Here is a 20,097-nt window from a genome sequence, read left to right as displayed (position 1 = left end):
CTTATTAATATAGTTCCTTTATATGCCCTTATGTTTTCCATAAGATCATTCCCCTCCCACTTCACTGTGCATGCTAGAAATCTGAGTCATCATCCTATTTCTAGAACAATTCCAGCGAACACTTTGCTAACTCTGAAGATATTTCACAGAAGCATCCTTGTTTTCGTCGATCCCCTTCATCCTTTTTATTTCATTAGTTTTCACTTTGGTTTGAAGTATCCACTCTCTCTGTCTAATTGCGTTTTCTTTTTTCTTTTAGTGGCACAGGCTAGGAAGTCTTGTTATGTGAAAGACCAGCTTTTCTTTTCAACCACAAACTCCTGTCTGACTATTGTTTTGCCTCCATCTTAAAAAACTTTGTTTTTGTGTTTTTGGTTAAAGTTATCATCATTATTGTCATTATTATCATTTTTGTGTGTATATATTCATGGGTGGGTAGGTTAAAGTTATCATCATTATTGTCATTACTATCATTTTTGTGTGTATATATTCATGGGTGGGTAGGTACTTGTATATATAGGTGCACATAAGTATACAGAGGTAAACCTCAGAAGAAAACCTCAGGCATCTGCCACCCTTTGTTTGAGGCAGGCTCTCTCACTGGCCTGGAACTTCTCCAGGTAGGCTGGCCGAAGCGGGCATCAAGCTTCCTACCTCTCATGGTGCCATTCTGAGCCACTGCACTCACCCTTAACATGGGTTGTAGGAACTGAACACAGATTCTCACGTTTGCAAGGCAAGTACATTACCCACTGAGCCATCTCTCGCATGCCCAAAGCTCTTTTTTGATCACCTTGATTAGCTGCGGCACTGGGTAAAGCCTGATTTATCAAAAAAAAAAAAAACCAAACCAAACCAACAACAAAATTCACAACTCCCAAACCCTCTTAGTCTGACACATAAAAGGTGAGAAGCAAAGAAATTTAACCCTGAAACAATGCAGCAAGCGTGATTTATATCACTTGTATGTTGATTTCAGCAAGTGGTCTGGAACCTGAGCAAGAGGGAGTAAGTCTCAGTGGAGATCCTGATGACTTACTCTTCCGATTGGCAGAATATGTGTAACTTCTCCAGGTAGATTTTTGTATTTTCACCATGGTTTCTCTTTTTTTTCCCTCTAGCACTTTTTCCATTCCTTACCCCACTATTTGAAGCACTAAATGTCTCCATGTTTCCAAGAGATGTCATCGACTTTTTTAAAACTTCAGTAGAACGAATGAAAGAGAATCGCATGAAAGAGAAAGAAAAGGTAATAACTGATCACATGAGGATCAATGTGTTTCCAATTCTCTTAATAAAACAAGTATGCAGGTACACACACACACACACACACACACACACACACACACACACACACACACACACACACACCACACACACACACCACACACACACACACACACACACACACACACACACACACCACACACACACACACACACACACACACACACACACACACACACACACACACACACACACACACACACACACACACACACACACACACACCACACACACACACACACACACACCACACACACACACACACACACACACACACCACACACACACACACACACACACACACACACACACACCACACACACACACACACACACACACACACACACACACACACACACACACGCTTCCTCTGTATTTTTAAAAGTTAGATGGAGGAGTGCAGTTTAAGGATAGGAAATTTGGATATTCTAAAAAGAATGAAGATTATAGAGATTGGGAATTGAGAAATAAAATGAGCCAAAAAAAGCATTTACAATTAAATGATATGCCTGACATGAAATAAATATTTTTAAGGCAAGAACTTTACCATATGACAGAAAAAAGAGATTTCTTGCATACAATTTATGGGGAGTATTATGAAAACTCTATGACTCTATGTCAAAAATTAAAGTTTATTATTTTCTCAGTGCTGGGGATAAAACTAAGACCCTTGCACATGATTAGCAAATGTGTCATCCTTGAACATTGGTCCAAGTTGCCCTTTGTATCACTTAATCTTATTCTAGAGTTCATATTGAGAACAGGGTTTATGATTTTGATGTTGGATCAGGAGATCCTCCTAACAGGCAACCATTATTAATGGCTTATTTTATCAAGGATTAAGTCTTCTGTGATCTTAGTTTATTCCAGAGGGAAAAGATGAGCAAAATGTTAAAAATAGAACTCCCATGTGACCCATCAGTCTTCCTGATAGTCATATAAAGGCATAAGCTTGTGTGAGAGACATTGGTACTCCAACACTTTTTAAATCCATTTAAAACATTCCAAAAGCTACAGAGAAATGGACTTTGAAAGTTCTTATCATGAATGACTTAATGGATGTTGAGAAAAATATGTTTAACCTGATTCAAGCAACATTTAGTATACACATGTATCAAATTTTCAGTTCATTCAGTTGTCATGCACATTTCAAAAATATATCGGTAAATGTAAATTTAAAAAAAATAGACAAAATTCACCACTTCCCTTTGTAAAAGGACAATGATTTTGTTTAAACATCTCTTTTCTGATACTTTAATTCCCTGGACCTCACGATGTCGAGAAATCATTTCATTTCCAAGTTTATCATTTTACACACTTTCAGCAAAGTCATTTTTTCCTACCTGTCCCAGTGTAGTCTGCTTTATTTGTAATTTTTATTGTTTTGAGACACAGTCTTGCTATGGAGCCTAGGTTTGCTTCTCTAAGTTACTATGCTTTTAGAGTTGTGATTATAGGCATATGCTGATACATCTGGCTGGTCTGGATTAAGTTAGAGCCCCTCCTGACCTGGAGTGGCATAGTGCTTGTCTTGGTAGTCAGGCTTTGCTCCATACAAACAGACTAGGGAGTAAGGAAGGGGAGCAAGACTGGGTACCCCCACTATTGCTGAGCATTCTTGCTTGGTGGGTAGGACATTTAAAGATATTCTCCCCCAAACTACTTATGGGATCTGGAAATAGGATGAATGTCATCTATAAGGACAATGGTTTGAGACTGAGATTGAAGGATACAAGATTGAAGCCCACTTCTTCCTGTGTAAGCATACATGTGAAGAGAAGGGGCTAACTAAGAATGTTCAGAATCCAGAGAACTCAGGTTCTATCAAGGGTAGGAAGGACCAAAGTCTTGGGACACACAGCCAATGTTCACTCAGGAAATCGTTCTGTTCCTCAAAATGTACCTATGTATATTTTTGTTTATCTTTGACTTTGGGAACTCTAGCTAGACTTTTGGACTTTAAATAAGGATTGTTCTCAGAATGGTTGCTTGTTCTGAACTTGTGAGTCACTCTGACCTCTCAGCTAACCTTGCATCTCTCAAAATTGTTTTTTTTTTTTTTTTTGCAGCAAAGAACGGACTTTCTTCAGCTGATGATAAACTCCCAGAATTCCAAAATCAAAGACTCTCATAAAGGTAAACAAGGATGTTAGTGATGGGAGTTTGTTCTAGAAATATGCAGGAGGCTTTTCAAGTAGATCACTATGTCTCCAAATTGAAAACAAACAATTACAACTTTTGCAACCAAATCTAACCCAAACCATAGATGTAGACAGTATATTCAGCAGCAGCAGAAGAACTTTATAGAAGCACAGGATTATTACTGTGTTCAAAGCCTGAGGGGCATGTGCTTCAGGCCTGTAGGTCATCAGAGGTCTCTGGATCTTGTACCACAGAACAAATACCATCTCAGCTTCATCTAGACCCACTGGGTCAGAAGCTGTGCCTGAAGATTTGCATCTAGATATCCAGTGAGTAGGCACAGACACACAGTGGTGATGGCCACTGGAAATGCAGGGTGCAAGTCTACCCAGCACTGGATTTACAGTCAAGCTTTGTTTGTTTTTTTTGGTCTAGTTGATAAGGAATGTGTGGAGAAAGACTTTGTACTAAGCACATATCTACTCCTCTTCACAATTTTTCACCTACTCATTTTCCATCATGGATGGCTTTTGAGGAAACCATTTCTGTGATAGTTGAAGCAAGATGGCTTTCTAACTCCATTATGTCCCATGAAGCTTTGAGTTATGTTCCATGTAAGAAAGGGACAAGCTGCCCTCTTTTTTGGTTTCACTTCACAAGTAGTTAACAAGGGTTAGAGAAATTATAAGCATATAGCCAATTTCAGCTGAATATATATAGACTTTTATATATTCCCACCCTGTGTCATTTTCCCATCTTTATAAATCATCTTCCTTCTTTTTGTTGCAAGGTATTTCTGGTTTCTGCTTAATTTCTCCATATAGGTCTCATATCAGATATGTTCAAACTTTCCAATTTCAGTGTGAAATGAAATTTCAACTCCCAATGTGGGACATGGGACCTAGATGTAATTATTCTCCTTTGGACTTAGAATTCTTTCTGTGAACAGAATTATGAAAGTGAAGTATGATTCTATGGAACATAGAAAAACATCTGTTTAAAATTTTTTACATGTGTGTTGTATGTGCGTGCATGTGTATATTTGTTGTCTGTGTATGTGTATGATATGAATGTGTGTATACATGTTTGCTGGTATATAGGCCCACAGATGTGTGCATGTTTATGGAGGCCCAGGGTTGATGTCAGGGATCACACTTGATTGTTCTTCTATCCTAATCCTGGAAGGGTCTCTCAACAAAGCTCAAGAATTAACAGATTTGACTATTCTCACTAGCCAGCTTGTTTTTGTAATTATCTATCTCTGCCTTCTAAGGCTGGAATTACACGAAAGGCCTCTGTGCCTATCTGATATTTATGTGGGCTATGAGATTGGAAGAATCATTTCTGTATCCACATTCAATGATATAATCTCCTATATTCATTCTCCCTCTTTGTCTCTGTCTCTGTTTCACTATGTCTCTCTCTGTCTGTCTGTCTCTGTCTCTGTCTCTGTCTCTGTCTCTCTGTCTCTGTCTCTGTCTCTGTCTCTGTCTCTGTCTCTGTCTCTGTCTCTCTCTCTCTCTCTCTCTCTCTCTCTCTCTCTCTCTCTCTCTGTCAATGGTAATGAGAACAGAATTAGGAGGGAATGAATTCACCATTTGGACCAAACAGGAAGAATAGTTTATTGAGTGAATTGTAAGGGGGTAAGAGGAACCGTGAGTTAACTAGAGTACTGTCTGAAGCACAGGCTAATGTTCTGAGAGAGTCTCCATTCTAAAGAACTTGGACAATGCGTGCCATTATATGTGGTTTCATTGCGTGTGATTCATACTTTATGATTGTGGGCAAGTTTATACTTGACTGGGTAGTTTATAATTTATAAGAAGTTAACATGAGTCATCGTGCGTGTAATTTTTGTTGTCATCCCTGTCTTGTAAAGAAGAGTCATGCAAATAAGGAGCAAACACGCAGAGACAGTTCTACTTGGTCCAAGTTCAGCTTTAGTCAAAATCTTTGGTTTTGTGGAACAGAGCTCCAGTTTACAGTGTCAGGGTACAGCACCCCACAACTACAGTTTAGTTGCTGGCGAGGTTACTTCCACTTGAACTTTCTTCTAACGAGGATAAAGTTATTAAAATATTGTTAGTCATTACCCTTTAAATTCAAGAATTATTTGTATCAGTGTATGTCTATATGTCTGTGAGAAGGTATGGATTTAGGTGCCTGGGAGGTGAGAGGAGGGTATCAGATCCCCTGGAGCTGGGGTTACAGGTGGTTTGAGCTGTCCATAACTGAACTCAGGTCCTTTGTAAGAACAGCCTACTCTCTTAATAGGCTGACCATTTCTCCAGCCTACTACTCAATTCTCCATGTTTATTCCTTTTCCTTTGTAGCTCCTCTAATTTCTGAATTGCAAATTTTAAAGACTGGCATTTCTTGTTTGTCCAATAGATTACACATATAAATACTATAGCTCTTGAAAATTTAGATTCTGACCAGGGCGATATAGGGTGCTTTTGAGACTACCAAGGACCTCCCAGCTGTTGCTACTGGTCCATACACCATACTTTGAGTCCTACTGCCACAGGTTCCTAAAGACAGGTATAGTTCATGGGTATGCTCAAGCTTTTCTATTGCATACTCATTCAAAACATTTCAGGGTTTTTATGTGGGTGCCAAGGAATCAAACTAAAACCCCCATGCTTACAAAACAAATTCTTTTACCTACTGAACTATTTCCCTCACCCTGGGAAAGATGCTTCATCTAAGTAAAATAGGTGATAATATTTTCCTTTAAGAAAATTGAAGTTATTCTGTCTAAAACTTAGCTTGAGGTCATGGCTACATGTGCCTATATATCCACAAAATTGGAGAATGAAGACAGAAGGACCCAGAGCTCAGTGGTCAGACAAACTAGCTAAAATGATGAGATTTTACTTCATCAAGAAACTCTGTCCTGAAGTAATGGTACAGAGAATGATGAAGGAAGACACCAGAAGTTCTGTTCTGGGTCTGTCCACATGCACCTGCATTTGGGTCCTACACATATACACTATGTATATGAGTGTACCTATGCATGCACACACATGCAAATAAAACTTAACAAAAAATTAAAATTGGAGCAGACTGAAAGTTTAAAAAATGCTGTTACCAGCCTGTTAGTAATTGAGCAGTTATGTTTTCAATTCTTACAAAGAGACAATGTTAAAATTGAACAAAACAAGGTATATTTCTAGTTATCCATACAGCATCCTGAAGAAACCATGTACATTACCCAGAAATGCTTCCTCTTGCAATTTCTCAGGTGGGGAGATCTTGAGGATGCCAGAATGCAGAGATGGTCAAGAGGAGTGTAGACCTTAGGGAAGCCGGACGAAATGGCTTTTCCATTTCAATCCATTGTCAGACCAGTGTGAGAATGAAGTCCCCTGCAGTGTGACTCAGAATTTCTTTTTCATGATCTTTTTAGGGATTTGGAATATTATTTGGATTGTTTTTTATCCAAACAATTTTTCAAATACTGATCTCCTTTACTTAAATCGTATCTAAAATTGGGCCAGAAATATTAGCAAGCCATATTGGTAAGATAAAGGCGCTTGCTGCCAAGCCAAAGACCTGAGTTCAGACTCTAGGACCTAAATGTTACAAGAAGAGAACTCACTCTTAAAAGTTGTCTTCTGACTCCCACAAGAATGTTATGGCGTTCTCTCTCCTCTCTCTCTGTCTCTCTCTGTCTCTGTTCTCTCTCTCTCTCTCTCTCTCTCTGTCTCTCTCTCTGTTCTCTCTCTCTCTCTGTCTCTCTGTCTCTCTCCTTCCACACTCACACACACACACATTACACATACATATACAAACCCCATTAAATATAATAATAATATGATATAATAAATATAATATAATAATATAATATAATATAATATAATATAATATAATATAATATGAGTTCTCTTTCCCATTAGCATTATCCGATGTGGAGATTGTGGCCCAGTCGGTTATCTTTATTTTTGCCGGCTATGAGACCACTAGCAGTGCTCTTTCCTTTGTTTTGTATTTGCTGGCCATTCACCCTGACATACAGAAGAAATTGCAGGATGAAATTGATGCAGCTCTCCCCAATAAGGTAAGGGGATGCGATCTAGGGAGGGAGGAAGGGAAGAGAAGGAGCACTGGCACAAATGGCTACTTAACCCATGCAGTGAGAAAAAAGCATTGAGTCCTTCACCGCCTTTATTTAAGAAGGTTTCTGAAAAGAGAAATGAGTGGGAATCAGACATTGGATGATGTTTTTCATGAAAATAACAATAGAAAAATGTTGGGATAGATTGTCATGAAAAACTACCTAGAAACATCTACAAAATCACAGTGATATGGAAGTGGGAGCATATCATGTGTCTAGACATTCTGTTGATGTCACGCATTATACTGTTTGCTGCCTGAGTGTGACTGGCCTTGGCTGGGCCAGGGTAGGCAGATTGATTTAGTGCTGCCCTACACATCTCTCTCAACTCATAGGTGACCCCCCAAGTCATACACTTAACCCTATACTATGGCCTGTCCAAAAACTTCATATAGTAATAGTCACAAGTTTCCCACATTGTTCTTTATAATTCTGTTCGAACTGTGGGGGTATGAGTTTACCTCATTTATGGGGTGGTCTATCTGGCTTATCATTCTCTTCAGAGCCCATAGGCAAGTCCTGAACGAACAACCAGCAGCTTGGAATAGCAACAGAGAATGGGATTGAGTAGTGGATCCTATTCTTATTTTGACTTTTACCAGGGATGAAATTAAGCACCGTGGTGGTAGAAATGTCTTTTGTTACCTTTTATACAGAAGAGACCAGTATCTCCTCAGACCATTTAAAATCTTCTCCTATCAATGTTTCCAAACTTTATATATAGCCAAAAGAATAGCCATATAGGATTTTTCAAATAAATACATTAGGGATTTGTTCTCTTTCTACGTTGTATATAATATTTTCAAGTACACATGTTTGGCCTCTGTGGAATTGTAACCACGTGTGTTAAATTTTTGTTTACTGTAATTATCATGATATGTTAGTTGTGGTTACTCAAATTAAAAGAAAATGTAGTGTATAGTAAGGGCTGATGTTTTCGGGTTCTGGGTTTGGGACTGTGATAAAGTCTTTTAGTTTTTCATAATTATCCTACATTTATTAAAGATTCATTGATCAGGTTGAAGGTTGTTAGTTACTAAAATACTTTTTAAATGCTAAGATCCTTCATCAATGCGACTTTTCTTGGGTAGTGCAATAACTTAGTTCACCACAGATGAAAGTTAGTTTACTTAATTTATGAAAATCTCTGTGTCTCTTTGCAGGCACATGCCACCTATGATACCCTGCTACAAATGGAGTATCTAGATATGGTGGTGAATGAAACCCTCAGATTATACCCAATTGCTGGAAGGCTTGAGAGGGTCTGTAAGACAGATGTTGAAATCAATGGGGTGTTCATTCCCAAAGGGACTGTGGTGATGATACCGACCTTTGCTCTTCACAAAGACCCGAATTACTGGCCAGAGCCTGAGGAATTCCGCCCTGAAAGGTACAAGGATGTGGGAAAGAAAAACTATCCAGATCCAGTCCAGTCCACTCATGATGTGTTGTATCCCAGTGCTGTAGACACTTAAGCACTTAAGTAACAATAACAGTCTGTCTGTGTGTCTGGTTATCATTTATCTATCCATTCATCTACCTATTCAAAATTTAAGACAAAAGTATATATATATATATATATATATATATATATATATATATATATATATATGACCCCCAGATGGCAGGCTCTAAAATGGCCATTCCTTCAGTCTCTGCTCCAAACTTTGTCTCCATATCTCCTTCTATCAATATTTTTGCTCTATCCTTTAAGAAGGAGGGAAGCATCTGCACTTTGGTCATCCTTCTTGAGCTTCCTGTGATCTGTAGATTGTATCTTGGGTAATTTGAGTTTTTGAGCTAATATCCACTTAGGAGTGAGTGCATACCATGTGTGTTTTTTGTGATTGGTTACCTCACTCAGGATGATATATTCCAGTTCCATCCATTTGCCTATGAAGTCATTGTTTTTGATAGCTGAGTAGTACTCCATTGTGTAGATGTACCACATTTTCTGTATCCATTCCTCTGTTGAAGGGCATCTGGGTTCTTTCCAGCTTCTGGCTATTATAAATAAGGCTGCTATGAACACAGTGGAGCATGTGTCTTTGTTACATGTTGGAACATCTTTTGGGTGTATACCCTTGGAGTGGTATAGCTGGATCCTCAGTTAACACTATGTCCAATTTTCTGGGGAATCACCAGATTTATTTCCAGAGTGGTTGTAGCAGCTTACAATCCCACCAACAATGGAGGAGTGTTCCTCTTTCTCCACATCCTCACCAGCATCTGCTGTCACCTGAGTTTTTGATCTTACACATTCTGACTGGTGTGAGGTGGAATCTCAGGGTTGTTTTGATTGACATTTCCATTAAGATTAAGACTTTAGAACATTTCTTTAGGTACTTCTCAGCCATTCAATATTCCTCAGCTGAGAATTCTGTTTGGCTCTGTACCCCAGTTTTAATAGGCTCTCTGGAGTCAAACTTCTTGAGTTCTTTGTATATATTGGATATTAGTCCTTGGATGTTGGATTGCTAAAGACCTTTTCTCAATCTGTTGGTTGCTGTTTTGTTCTAATGACAGTGTCCTTTGCCTTACAGAAGCTTTGCAATTTTATGGGGTCCCATTTGTTAATTCTTGATCGTATAGAAGAACACCATTGGCTTTTTTTTTTGGTTGGGAGATTTTTAATAACTGCTTCTATTTCTTTAGGAGTTATGGGACTGTTTAGATCATTTATCTGTTCATGATTTAACTTTGGTATCTGATATCTGTCTAGGAAATTGACATTTCATCGAAATTTTTCCAGTTTTGTTTAGTATAGGCTTTTGTAGTAGCATCTGTCTGATGAACTTTCAATTTCCTCAGATTCTATTGTTATGTCTCCCTTTTCATTTCTGATTTTGTTAATTTATATACTGTCTTTGTGCTGTAGTTAGTCTGCCTAAGGGTTTATCTATCTTGTTGATTTTCTCAAAGGACTAGATTCTGTTTTTGTTGTTTGTTTGTATAGGTCTTTTTGTTCTTACTTGGTTGATTTCCACCTTGAGTTTGATTATTTCCTGCAGTCTACTCCAACTGGGTGTATTTGTTTCTTTTTGTTCTAGAGCTTTTAGGTGCGTTGTCAAGCTGCAAATGTATGCTCTCTCCAATTTCTTTTTGGAGATACTCATAGCTATAAGTTTTCCTCTTGGCACTGTTTTCATTGTGTCTCATAAGTTTGGGTATATTGTGCCTTCATTTTCATTAAATTTTATAAGGTCTTTATTTCTTTCTTGACCAAGTTATCATTGAGTAGAGCATTGTTCAACTTCCATGTGTATGTGGGCTTTCTGTCATTATTGTTATTGAAGACGAGCCTTAGTCTGTGGTGGTCTGATAGGATGCATGGGATTATTTCTATTTTTCTGTATCTGTTGAGGCCTGTTTTGTGACCTGTTTTATGATCAATTTTGGAGAAGGTACCATGAGGTGGTGAGAAGAAGGTATATTCTTTTGTTTTAGGATGAAATGTCCATAGATATCTGTTAAATCCACTTGGCTCATAACTTCTGTTAGTTTCTCTTTATCTCTCTTTATTTTCTGTTTCCATGATCTGTCCATTGATGAGAGTCAGGTGTTGAAATCTCCTACTATTATTGTGTGATGTACAATGTGTGCTTTGAGCTTTAGTAAGGTTTCTTTTATATGTATATGCCCTTGCATTTGGAGCATAGATATTCAGGATCAAGAGTTCATCTTGATGGACTTTTCCTTTAATGAATATGAGGTGTCCTTCGTTATCTTTTTGATAACTTTTGGTTGAAAGTAGACTTTATTTGATATTTCAATTGGTACTACAACTTGTTTCTTGGAACCATTTGCTTGGCAATTTGTTTTCCAGCCTTTTACTCTGAGGTAGTGTCTGTCTTAGTCTCTGAAGTGTGTTTCCTGTATGCAGCAAAATGCTCAGTCCTCTTTACATATCCAGTCTGTTAGTCTATGTCTCTTTATTGGAGAATTGAGTCCATTGATGTTAAGAGATATTAAGGAATAATGATTGTTGTTTCCTGTTGTTTTTGTTGTTAGAAGTGTAATTATGTTTGTGTGTCTCTCTTCTTTTGGTTTTTTTGCAAGAAGACTACTTTCTTGCTTTTCCTAGGATGTAGTTTCTTTCCTTGTGTTGGAGATTTCCATCTCTTATCCTTTGTAGTACTGGATTGGTGGAAAGATATTGTGTAATTTGGTTTTGTCATAGAATAGCGTAGTTTCTCTGTCTATGTTAATTGAAAGTTTTGCTGGATACAGTAACCTGGGCTGGCATTCGTATTCTCTTAGGGTCTGTGTGACATCTGCCCAGGATCTTCTGGCTTTCACAGTCGCTGGTAAGAAGTCTAGTGTAATTCTCATAGGTCTGCCTTTACATGTTACTTGACCTTTTTCCCTTACTGCTTTTAATATTCTTTCTTTCTTTTGTGCATTTGGTGTTTTGACTATTATGTGACAGGAGGAATTTCTTTTCTGGTGCAATCTATTTGGAGTTCTGTAGGCTTCTTGTATGTTTATGTGCATCTCTCTTTTTAGGTTAGGGATATTTTCTTCTATAATTTTGTTGAAGATATTTACTGGCCCTTTAAGTTGGGAATCTTTGTTCTCTTCTATAACTATTATCCTTAGGTTTAATATTCTCACTGTGTCCTGGATTTCCTTAATGTTTTGAGTCAGGAGCTTTTTACATTTTACATTTTCTGTGATGGTTACCTCAATATTTTCTATGGTATCTTCTGCCCTTGAGATTCTCTCTTCTATCTCTTGTATTCTGTTTATGTTGCTTGCTTCTATGACTCCTGATCTCTTTCCTGGGTTTTCTATCTACAGGGTTGTCTCCCTTTGTGCTTTCTTTATTGTTTCTATTTCAACTTTTAAATCCTGCATGGTTTTGTTTAATTCCTTCACCTGTTTGGTTCTAATTCTTTAAAGGATTTTTTGTGTTTCCACCTTAAGGACTTCTACTTGTTTACCTATGTTGTCCTCTATTTCTTTAAGGGAGGTTTTTTAATGTCCTTCTTAAAGTCCTTTATAATTATCATGACATGTGATTTTTAAATCCAAATATTGCTTTTCCATTGTGTTTGGGTATTTAGTATTTGCTTTGCTGGAAGAACTGGGCTCTAATGATTCCAAGTAGTCTTGGTTTCTGTTGCTTAGGTTCCTGTGCTTGCCTCTTGACATCAGTTTGTCTCTGGTGTTGGCTTGTCTTGCTATTTCTGACAGAGACTTGATCCTCCTGTAAGCCTGTGTGTCAGCACTCCTGGAGACTGACTTTCTCTCAGTGGGATCTGGGTAGAGAGAGCTGTGTCACAGGGTCTGTTCCAGGTTCATTCAAAACCTGAAATGGTTCTGTTCCAGACTGCTCCTAGGTTTGTGCCCTGAGGGCTTCAGGTGGGTTGTTCAGAGCAGAAAAGTTAGTCTTACCTCTGTTATCAGGTGTGTCAACCCTCCTGGCTACTGGCTTCCAGCTCTGGGAGCAGGCAGAAACTCTAAGTGTCCCGCCTCTAATTACTCCTAGGTTCTTATGACCAGAAGGCACAGAGTACATTAGACAGGGTTTTTTGGGGGGGGTCAGGAATGTAAGCAGAAGTAGTTGTCTCCTCTGAGCTCTCAGGATTGTCTGCAGTTCTCAGAGTCCAGCTTTCTCTTTCTCGGGATTTGGGTACAGACAGCTGTGGGAGCCATTCAGCTTCAGGTGCTGTATTAGACTTTTCATTCCTAGACTTTCCTTGCTCTTCCTTCAGCTGCTCCTATTACCTTTGAAGAACATTTACATTTTCTTTTTGACTAGACTGCCTCTTGGGTCTTCCAGTGTCACAAATGGTGTCACCTAAGGGCCTGGATTGAACAGCTTGATTGAGGACAGAGGAGACCATGAGTCCTTCCATTAATCCCTCTGTTGTCCTGGACAGCTATCTTTCCCTATATGACTTTTCCAAAGCCATGTCTCTTGCTGTCTAGAAGTCTGAGACATCCTTCTTTGGAGATAGTTCAAGAGGGCTCTTCTGGAAAACTGGAGCCAAGATCAGGCTTCAGTCACAGTTTTACAGTCTACCTGTTTTCTTGGCAAGCAAAATAAAGAATGGTGTTTTTAGGGCAGAGGCTAGGAAGCTTAAAAGCCCAGGATCTAAACAGTCATTGCTTCTAACTATGCATCTCTTTATTTCTGGTAGCTTATGTTGTTAATCACAATGTGTAATTTGGACACACACACACACACCCACACACCCACCCACACACACACACACACACGCTGAAGAAGTTCTTCTGTCTTTTTTTTTTCAGAGCTGGGGACCGAACCCAGGGCCTTGCGCTTGCTAGGCAAGCGCTCTACCACTGAGCTAAATCCCCAACCCCGTTCTTCTGTCTTCTAGTTCTAGACCAGGTGGCTTCTGTGTTCCCTCCAGTTTCAGCAATTCTACCTCCTATATTTTTGTGACACCATATGATTGACTGTACTTCTGTTACTTTCACTTAATAATGAAACCACATAACAAGAGTTTATTGTGCATGAGAGACTACTCCAAACACTTATAAATCATTATGTTGATAAATTTCTACAACAGAGAATGTTTGAGAAAGTAACAAATCAGTACCTAGAGCACTTCTAATGGAATTCTATGTGACCAGCAACCATTCACCTATGCATGGTGTTTATTCACATACAACCCTCATTATGTTTTTGAAACTACAATACCCTAATATACATCAGAATAAAACACTTAAAATACATGGTCATATTACAATTGCCACTTTCCTATAAAGTAGTATTTTTTTCTCTTAAGTATTATTTATATGTATCTAGTTTAAATAAAAATTTTCTGCCCATTCAGATTTTTATACCCAAGAGAGAGATAAATTAATGACTATATTGTATTAGAGTAGCATTGTATATCTTTGTAAATTACCAAGGGAAGAGTAAGAAAAAAGGGAAAGAAGGAAGGAAGAAAGGAAAAGGATGAGGAAAAAAGAAAGAAGGAAGAGAGGTAAGGAAGAGAAGGGTGGAGGAAGGGAAGATTGGAAGTTGGAAGGAACAAAATGAGAGATATAAAGAAGTCAATGGGAAAGAACTAAGAGGAAGAAAATAGAAAACAGAATAATAGAGAAAAGAGAATAACAGAGAGGAGAGAAAGGAAAACATTTTAGGAAAACATTTTTAGTATTGGTACCAAATCCTCCGACTTTGTCCTCTGACTTCAGTGAGTCAGAGTTCAGCCAATCCCATACTTTTCTTCAATTGGTCTCATTTCTTGTTTCACAGAACAAACATATCACACTACGTGCAACGACCGTGTTTTAAAGATAAACGTTCTTTTGAACAGTAGGCAAATGGAAAACTTGTCACCTCAACATGACTAAAAATCTCTGTCATGGGAAATAAGTGGAAGACTTATATAATTCCTATGGCATACTACCCATTCTATGTCCCAGGGAACACCATGAATGAAAGGATAGAAAAACTGTGGGACCAGGGGTTGGGGATTTAGCTCAGTGGTAGAGCGCTTGCCTAGGAAGCACAAGGCCCTGGGTTCAGTCCCCAGCTCCGAAAAAAGGAACCAAAAAAAAAAAAAAAAAGAAAGAAATCACACTTACATGTGGTATGTATTAAAATACTTTGGGAAGGGGATGTTTGCCCGGAAACCGGGAAAGGGAATAACACTCGAAACGTATATAAGAAATATTCAAGTTAATAAAAAAAAACAAAACTGTGGGACCTAAAGAATTGGGGAGGTGTGCTAATATTGTCTTCTAGCTAGAACATGGCCATCACCATCATGGACACACAAAATTTGTGATCACCAGTGAACAACTCATACAAAATGGACATGAAAATAGGGAGGCACAAGTTGTGAAGAAGAGAATGTTGGTGAGGGCATATTAGAAATTAATATGGGACGGGGAAATGGCGACATTGCATTGTATAGAAGCAAGAAACTGTATTCATACCAGGATTTTCAAAACCAGTCCACGCAATTGTCCTGTCTACTACTGCTTATAGGTATCTAAGAGATATCAAACAAGTGGCTGTTGTGGGTTTTATGCTTCATTAATGCTTCATTAATGTGCCTTTATCTACTCCTGTGGCATAAGGTTCAGCAAGAAGAATCAGGATAACATCAATCCTTATATGTACTTGCCCTTTGGGAATGGACCCAGGAACTGTATTGGCATGAGGTTTGCTCTCATGAACATGAAAGTCGCTCTTGTCAGAGTCCTGCAGAACTTCTCCTTCCAACCTTGTAAGGAAACTCAGGTGAGTGGAAATTTTCAGTAAATTATGTTTTTATGTGAGTTTTGCTTTTTAAACTGGGGCATTGATTTGCAGAAAAGCATTTTGAGTTAAGGAATTTTTTGCAACACCTATCACAGAGGTTAAGTAGTTCCATTTTAGAGTTGTATGTTTTGCTTTAAAAAGGCCTAAGTATAAAAATTCTCTAAACTTGTACCCAGGGGACCCTCCACCCTCTCAGAGCAGAAAAGGAGGACAGATAGGAGGAGGAACTCTGTGAGGTGGTGACTGGAAGGGGTGGACTGCTATTGGGATGTAAAATGAATAAATAAATAAATAAATAAATAAATAAATAAATAAATAAATAAATAAATGGAAAACTTGTCTAAATTAAGGGACTTTAGAGGACAGGTCAGCCAGTAATGTTTTTGCCTTGAAAGCACATAGGCTTGAGTTTAATCACCATAACCCATGCAAACCAAAGCAAGCAGGCAAGCAAGTAAGCGAGCAAGCAAGCAAGCAAGCAAGCAAGCAAGCAAGCAAGCAAGCAAGCAAGCAAGCAAAGCAAGCAAGCAAGCAAGCAAAAAAGCAAGCAGGCAGGCAGGCAAGCAAGCAAAACCCAAAGTGAGCAAGCAAGCAAGCAAGCAAGCAAACAAAGCAAGCAAGCAAGCAAGCAAGCAAGCAAGCAAGCAAGCAAACAAGCAAGCAAGTAAGTGTTTTGAAGCGAAAGCAAGCAAGCAAGCAAGCAAGCAAGCAAGCAAGCAAGCAAGCAAGCAAGCAAGCAAGCAAGCAAGCAAGCAAGCAAGCAAGTGAGCAAGCAAGCAAGTAAGCAAGCAAGTAAGCAAGCAAGGGAGCAAGCAAGCAAGCAAGCAAGCAAGCAAGCAAGCAAGCAAGCAAGCAACAAACCAAACAACCAAACAACCCATCTACCAACAATAAACCCAGCTACCAACCAACCAATCCACTTAATATCCACCAGTTGTTGGTGTGCACTTGTAATCCCAACTCCCAGCACTGCAAAGGCAGAGATCAGTAGATCTCTGCGGCTCACTAAGCAGCCAGCCTAGTTTCTAAATTCCAGGCCAGTGAGAATCCCTGTCCACCAAAAAGTAGATAGCACCTAAGGAAGGACCCTGGCAGTAAACGTAGTTTTTATGCACTTGTAAGTGTGCACTTTTGGCGTTTGTGAGTCTCCTCTTTGCGTTTGTAGTCGTTGTCATTTCATTCATTGCTTTCTGTGCTTGCTTAATTGCCACAGATCCCTTTAAAATTGAGCAAACAAGGACTTCTTCAACCAGAAAAGCCACTGCTTCTAAAAGTTGTGTCCAGAGATGAGTCTGTGAATGGAGCTTGATGTAGAATGGCCTATAGTGGTGTTGTATCACATGGACCAGAAACCAGTTCATATTGTGAATGAATCCAGAGATGAAGATTGCAGTAATTTTGTTCACTCCTGGGGGGTTCTGGGTGTTCTTTGAGCTTTCTCAGCCTCTGTGCAAGTTGTCTTCTGTGGAACATAAGGATGTAATGACATAAATCCAAGATAAATATATTCAACTCGTGGTTCTTGTGGGATGGCCTATGTTACCTTCATTGTTACCACCAAATACTCTGATTTCTGAGGAGAAAATAAATAAACATCAATTACTAGTTTTATCACCAGTATTACTGAAAATGTGCATTTTATACTCATGCTAGTGACCGAATTTTTACCAAATCTTTTTATTTGCAGCACACTACAATGAAGTACTAAGCTGAGAAGTCAATAAACATGGTGGTAGTGAGTTTTCCTAGAGCATTGTGAAAGAACAGCTATTTATTTAAGATATGGCACTAATGAGAGATCAGAGGAATAATTCTACCCAAGCTTAGTGAGCCATTGCCTTTCAAGGCGTACTTACAGTTCATGGGTGAGGAGTTGCTTACATATGTATGGGTGATCAAACCCGAAGTCCCTGAAATTGCTACTGCTTATGTAACCTGGGAATTGGGAACTGAGGACTCTTGTATTTTTCAGGAACTTCATAAGACTTGTGAACTTTGTTTTCATCCTAAATCTGGTTAAGGTTCATTTACTTCTGATTTTTTTTTTTTTACATTTCTCTCTTACATTACATCCTGACCAGTTCCCTCTCTACATTCTTCCCTGTTACTCCACCTTACTTGCTTTATCCAGTCCTCTTCTTCTTCCCTTTAGAAAAGAACAGACCTCCTAGGAATAGCAACCAAGTACAGCATAACAAGTTACAAAAGACTAGGCACACGCCCTTATATCAAGGCTGATTGAGGCAGCCCAGAAGGAGGGAAAGAACAGCCAAAAGAGTCAGAGATTCTCCAACTCCCACTGTTAGCAGTCCCACAAGAACACCCCACAAGAACAACCATAACATTTATGCAGAGGACCTAGTGCAGTCTTATGCAGATGCTCTGAATGTCAGCTTACTCCTTATAAGCCCCTATGAGCCCTGCTTAGTTGATTCTAAATCTTAATGTGTTCCCCCCTAAATGATATTCTCACTTTTAGGAAGAAAGCTGTACAACAGGATGGGTTAATAAACTCAACTAGAACCTGTTATTTTTGTTGTTCAGTTAATTTATTTATGTATTTATTAGAACATATTTATTATACATAATAATGGCTTTCATTATGTCACCTTATGTACATGTTTAACATATTTTGATTGTATTTACCTCCATTACCCTCCTTTGCCATTGTCCCACTAATCTCTTTTCTTAACCAGCCCCTATGTCTTTGTGTGCATGTGAGTGTAATTAGTGTTGTTTATAGGTAGTGTAGGTAATGGGTCATTTACAGCAACATGGGATACCTACCAGTGGGCTACACCACTGAAGAAAACATCTTTCCGTGAACTATTGCTAGCTCCATGTAGATTATAGGGGGTGGGGCCTCACATCTTTATCAGCCTTTCCTTCCTTCCCTGACTTGTTTTTCTCACACATATGCTCCCGAGAGTCCTCTCAAGAGTCCATCTTGAGTCCTCACCAGAGTCCTCATCTCAGGCTGTAATGGTTTGAAGGAAGACTGTCTCCCATGGTCAAGGGCTTTTGAACATGTGGTTACCAGTTGGTGGTGCTGTTTGAGGAGGTGCAGTGGTTATTGCCTTGCTTGAGGAAGTATGGCCCTACAGGTGAACTTTGAGAGAATAAGCTTCACATCATTCTCAGTTCCCTCACTGTGCTTCGTGTTTGCTCCTACAGCGTGCTTCTCTGTTTCCCTGACACATGCACTCTAATCCACCAAATACCAGAAACCCAAACAAACTCTTCTAAAAGTTTACTTGGCTTGTTAATCACAGGAACAGAAAACTGACTAGTAGGCCCTTGTTTTAAAGACTCCAACCTGTTTTCATGTGCTTGTGAAATATTTTTTGGTACAGATTTTTTTTTTTGCAGCTACAAGACAAATAACAGAAAACTATTAATACAACTGGTTTGTAGGAATGTAAGAGCTTATAAATACCATTTTGGCCATTTAGCCTCAGACGATTCAGGAAAAATAGCTCCTGGAACAAACTTTTCATCTGGTTTGCTATTATTTATGGAAGAAACAGACATAGGTGCTTATTTTCTTAAACAGCTGTTTCCTAACTCACATATAACTCCACTGGTTCTGTTCATGTACTATAGCAGAACAGTATCACACAGCAATTGAGAACATGTGTTCTGCTACTAGAGCTCCTGAAAAAAAAAAAAAGAAAAAGGAAAAGGAAAATGGTGGGAGGAATGTCTTACATTTTATTTATTTACTTTGTGTGCACCTTGCATGTGAGTTAGTGCTTCTGTCTGTCTCTCTCTCTCTCTGTCTGTCTCTTTATCTTCCCACTCTCTATGGGTATGTGTGCTTACATGGGTAGACTTGTATTGCAGTGGATATGCAGAAGTCAGAGGAGACCTTGTGGCAGCCAGTTCTCAATTTCTACCACTTGGTTCCTGGGGATCGAACTCAATTCCTCCAGCTTGGTGGCAAGCTTCTTTACCCATTGAGCTACCTCATTAATCTTAGGGGAGATTAATTGCTTCACTGATTTTCTTAGTAAGCCCGTGATGAAATATAAATAATTTTGACCTACATTTTAATTTCCCTGGTGTGCACACAATGTATTAATATGTGCACAGCACTTTCTCTGCGGTCTGTTTTCTATGGAATCTATGCTAACAAATGTGTTTAGATCATGTTCCCTCTTTGTAAACTTTTTTGTTTTCTAGACTGTTCAAAAAGACAGCTAAACAGGGAAATTAATTACGGCTTCCATGTAAAGAAGTTCCCAGCATATTAATGAGACAGCTCACAGTGGTGTGTAACTTCAGTTCTTTGTGAGCAAAGTAA

At 38.8% G+C, this 20,097-nt stretch overlaps 1 protein-coding gene across 1 annotated transcript in view; it reads left to right on the top strand.

The window, feature by feature from the left end:
- LOC116885150 (cytochrome P450 3A9) overlaps positions 1–17,414 on the top strand; it is a 31,412-nt gene extending 13,998 nt beyond the window's left edge. Inside the window, exons 8-13 of the mRNA XM_032886357.1 lie at positions 1,122–1,249; positions 3,357–3,423; positions 7,329–7,489; positions 8,710–8,936; positions 15,611–15,773; positions 17,008–17,414. Coding sequence (XP_032742248.1) covers positions 1,122–1,249; positions 3,357–3,423; positions 7,329–7,489; positions 8,710–8,936; positions 15,611–15,773; positions 17,008–17,103 — 842 coding nt within the window. The 3' untranslated portion in view covers positions 17,104–17,414. The remainder of the gene's footprint in view (positions 1–1,121; positions 1,250–3,356; positions 3,424–7,328; positions 7,490–8,709; positions 8,937–15,610; positions 15,774–17,007) is intronic.
- The last annotated feature ends 2,683 nt before the right edge of the window (positions 17,415–20,097 follow it).

Source organism: Rattus rattus, chromosome 16 (assembly GCF_011064425.1).
Source record: "Rattus rattus isolate New Zealand chromosome 16, Rrattus_CSIRO_v1, whole genome shotgun sequence".
Taxonomy (NCBI): domain Eukaryota; kingdom Metazoa; phylum Chordata; class Mammalia; order Rodentia; family Muridae; genus Rattus; species Rattus rattus.
The sequence above is the reverse complement of the archived record's forward strand: the minus strand, read 5'-3'. Positions and strand labels throughout refer to the sequence as shown.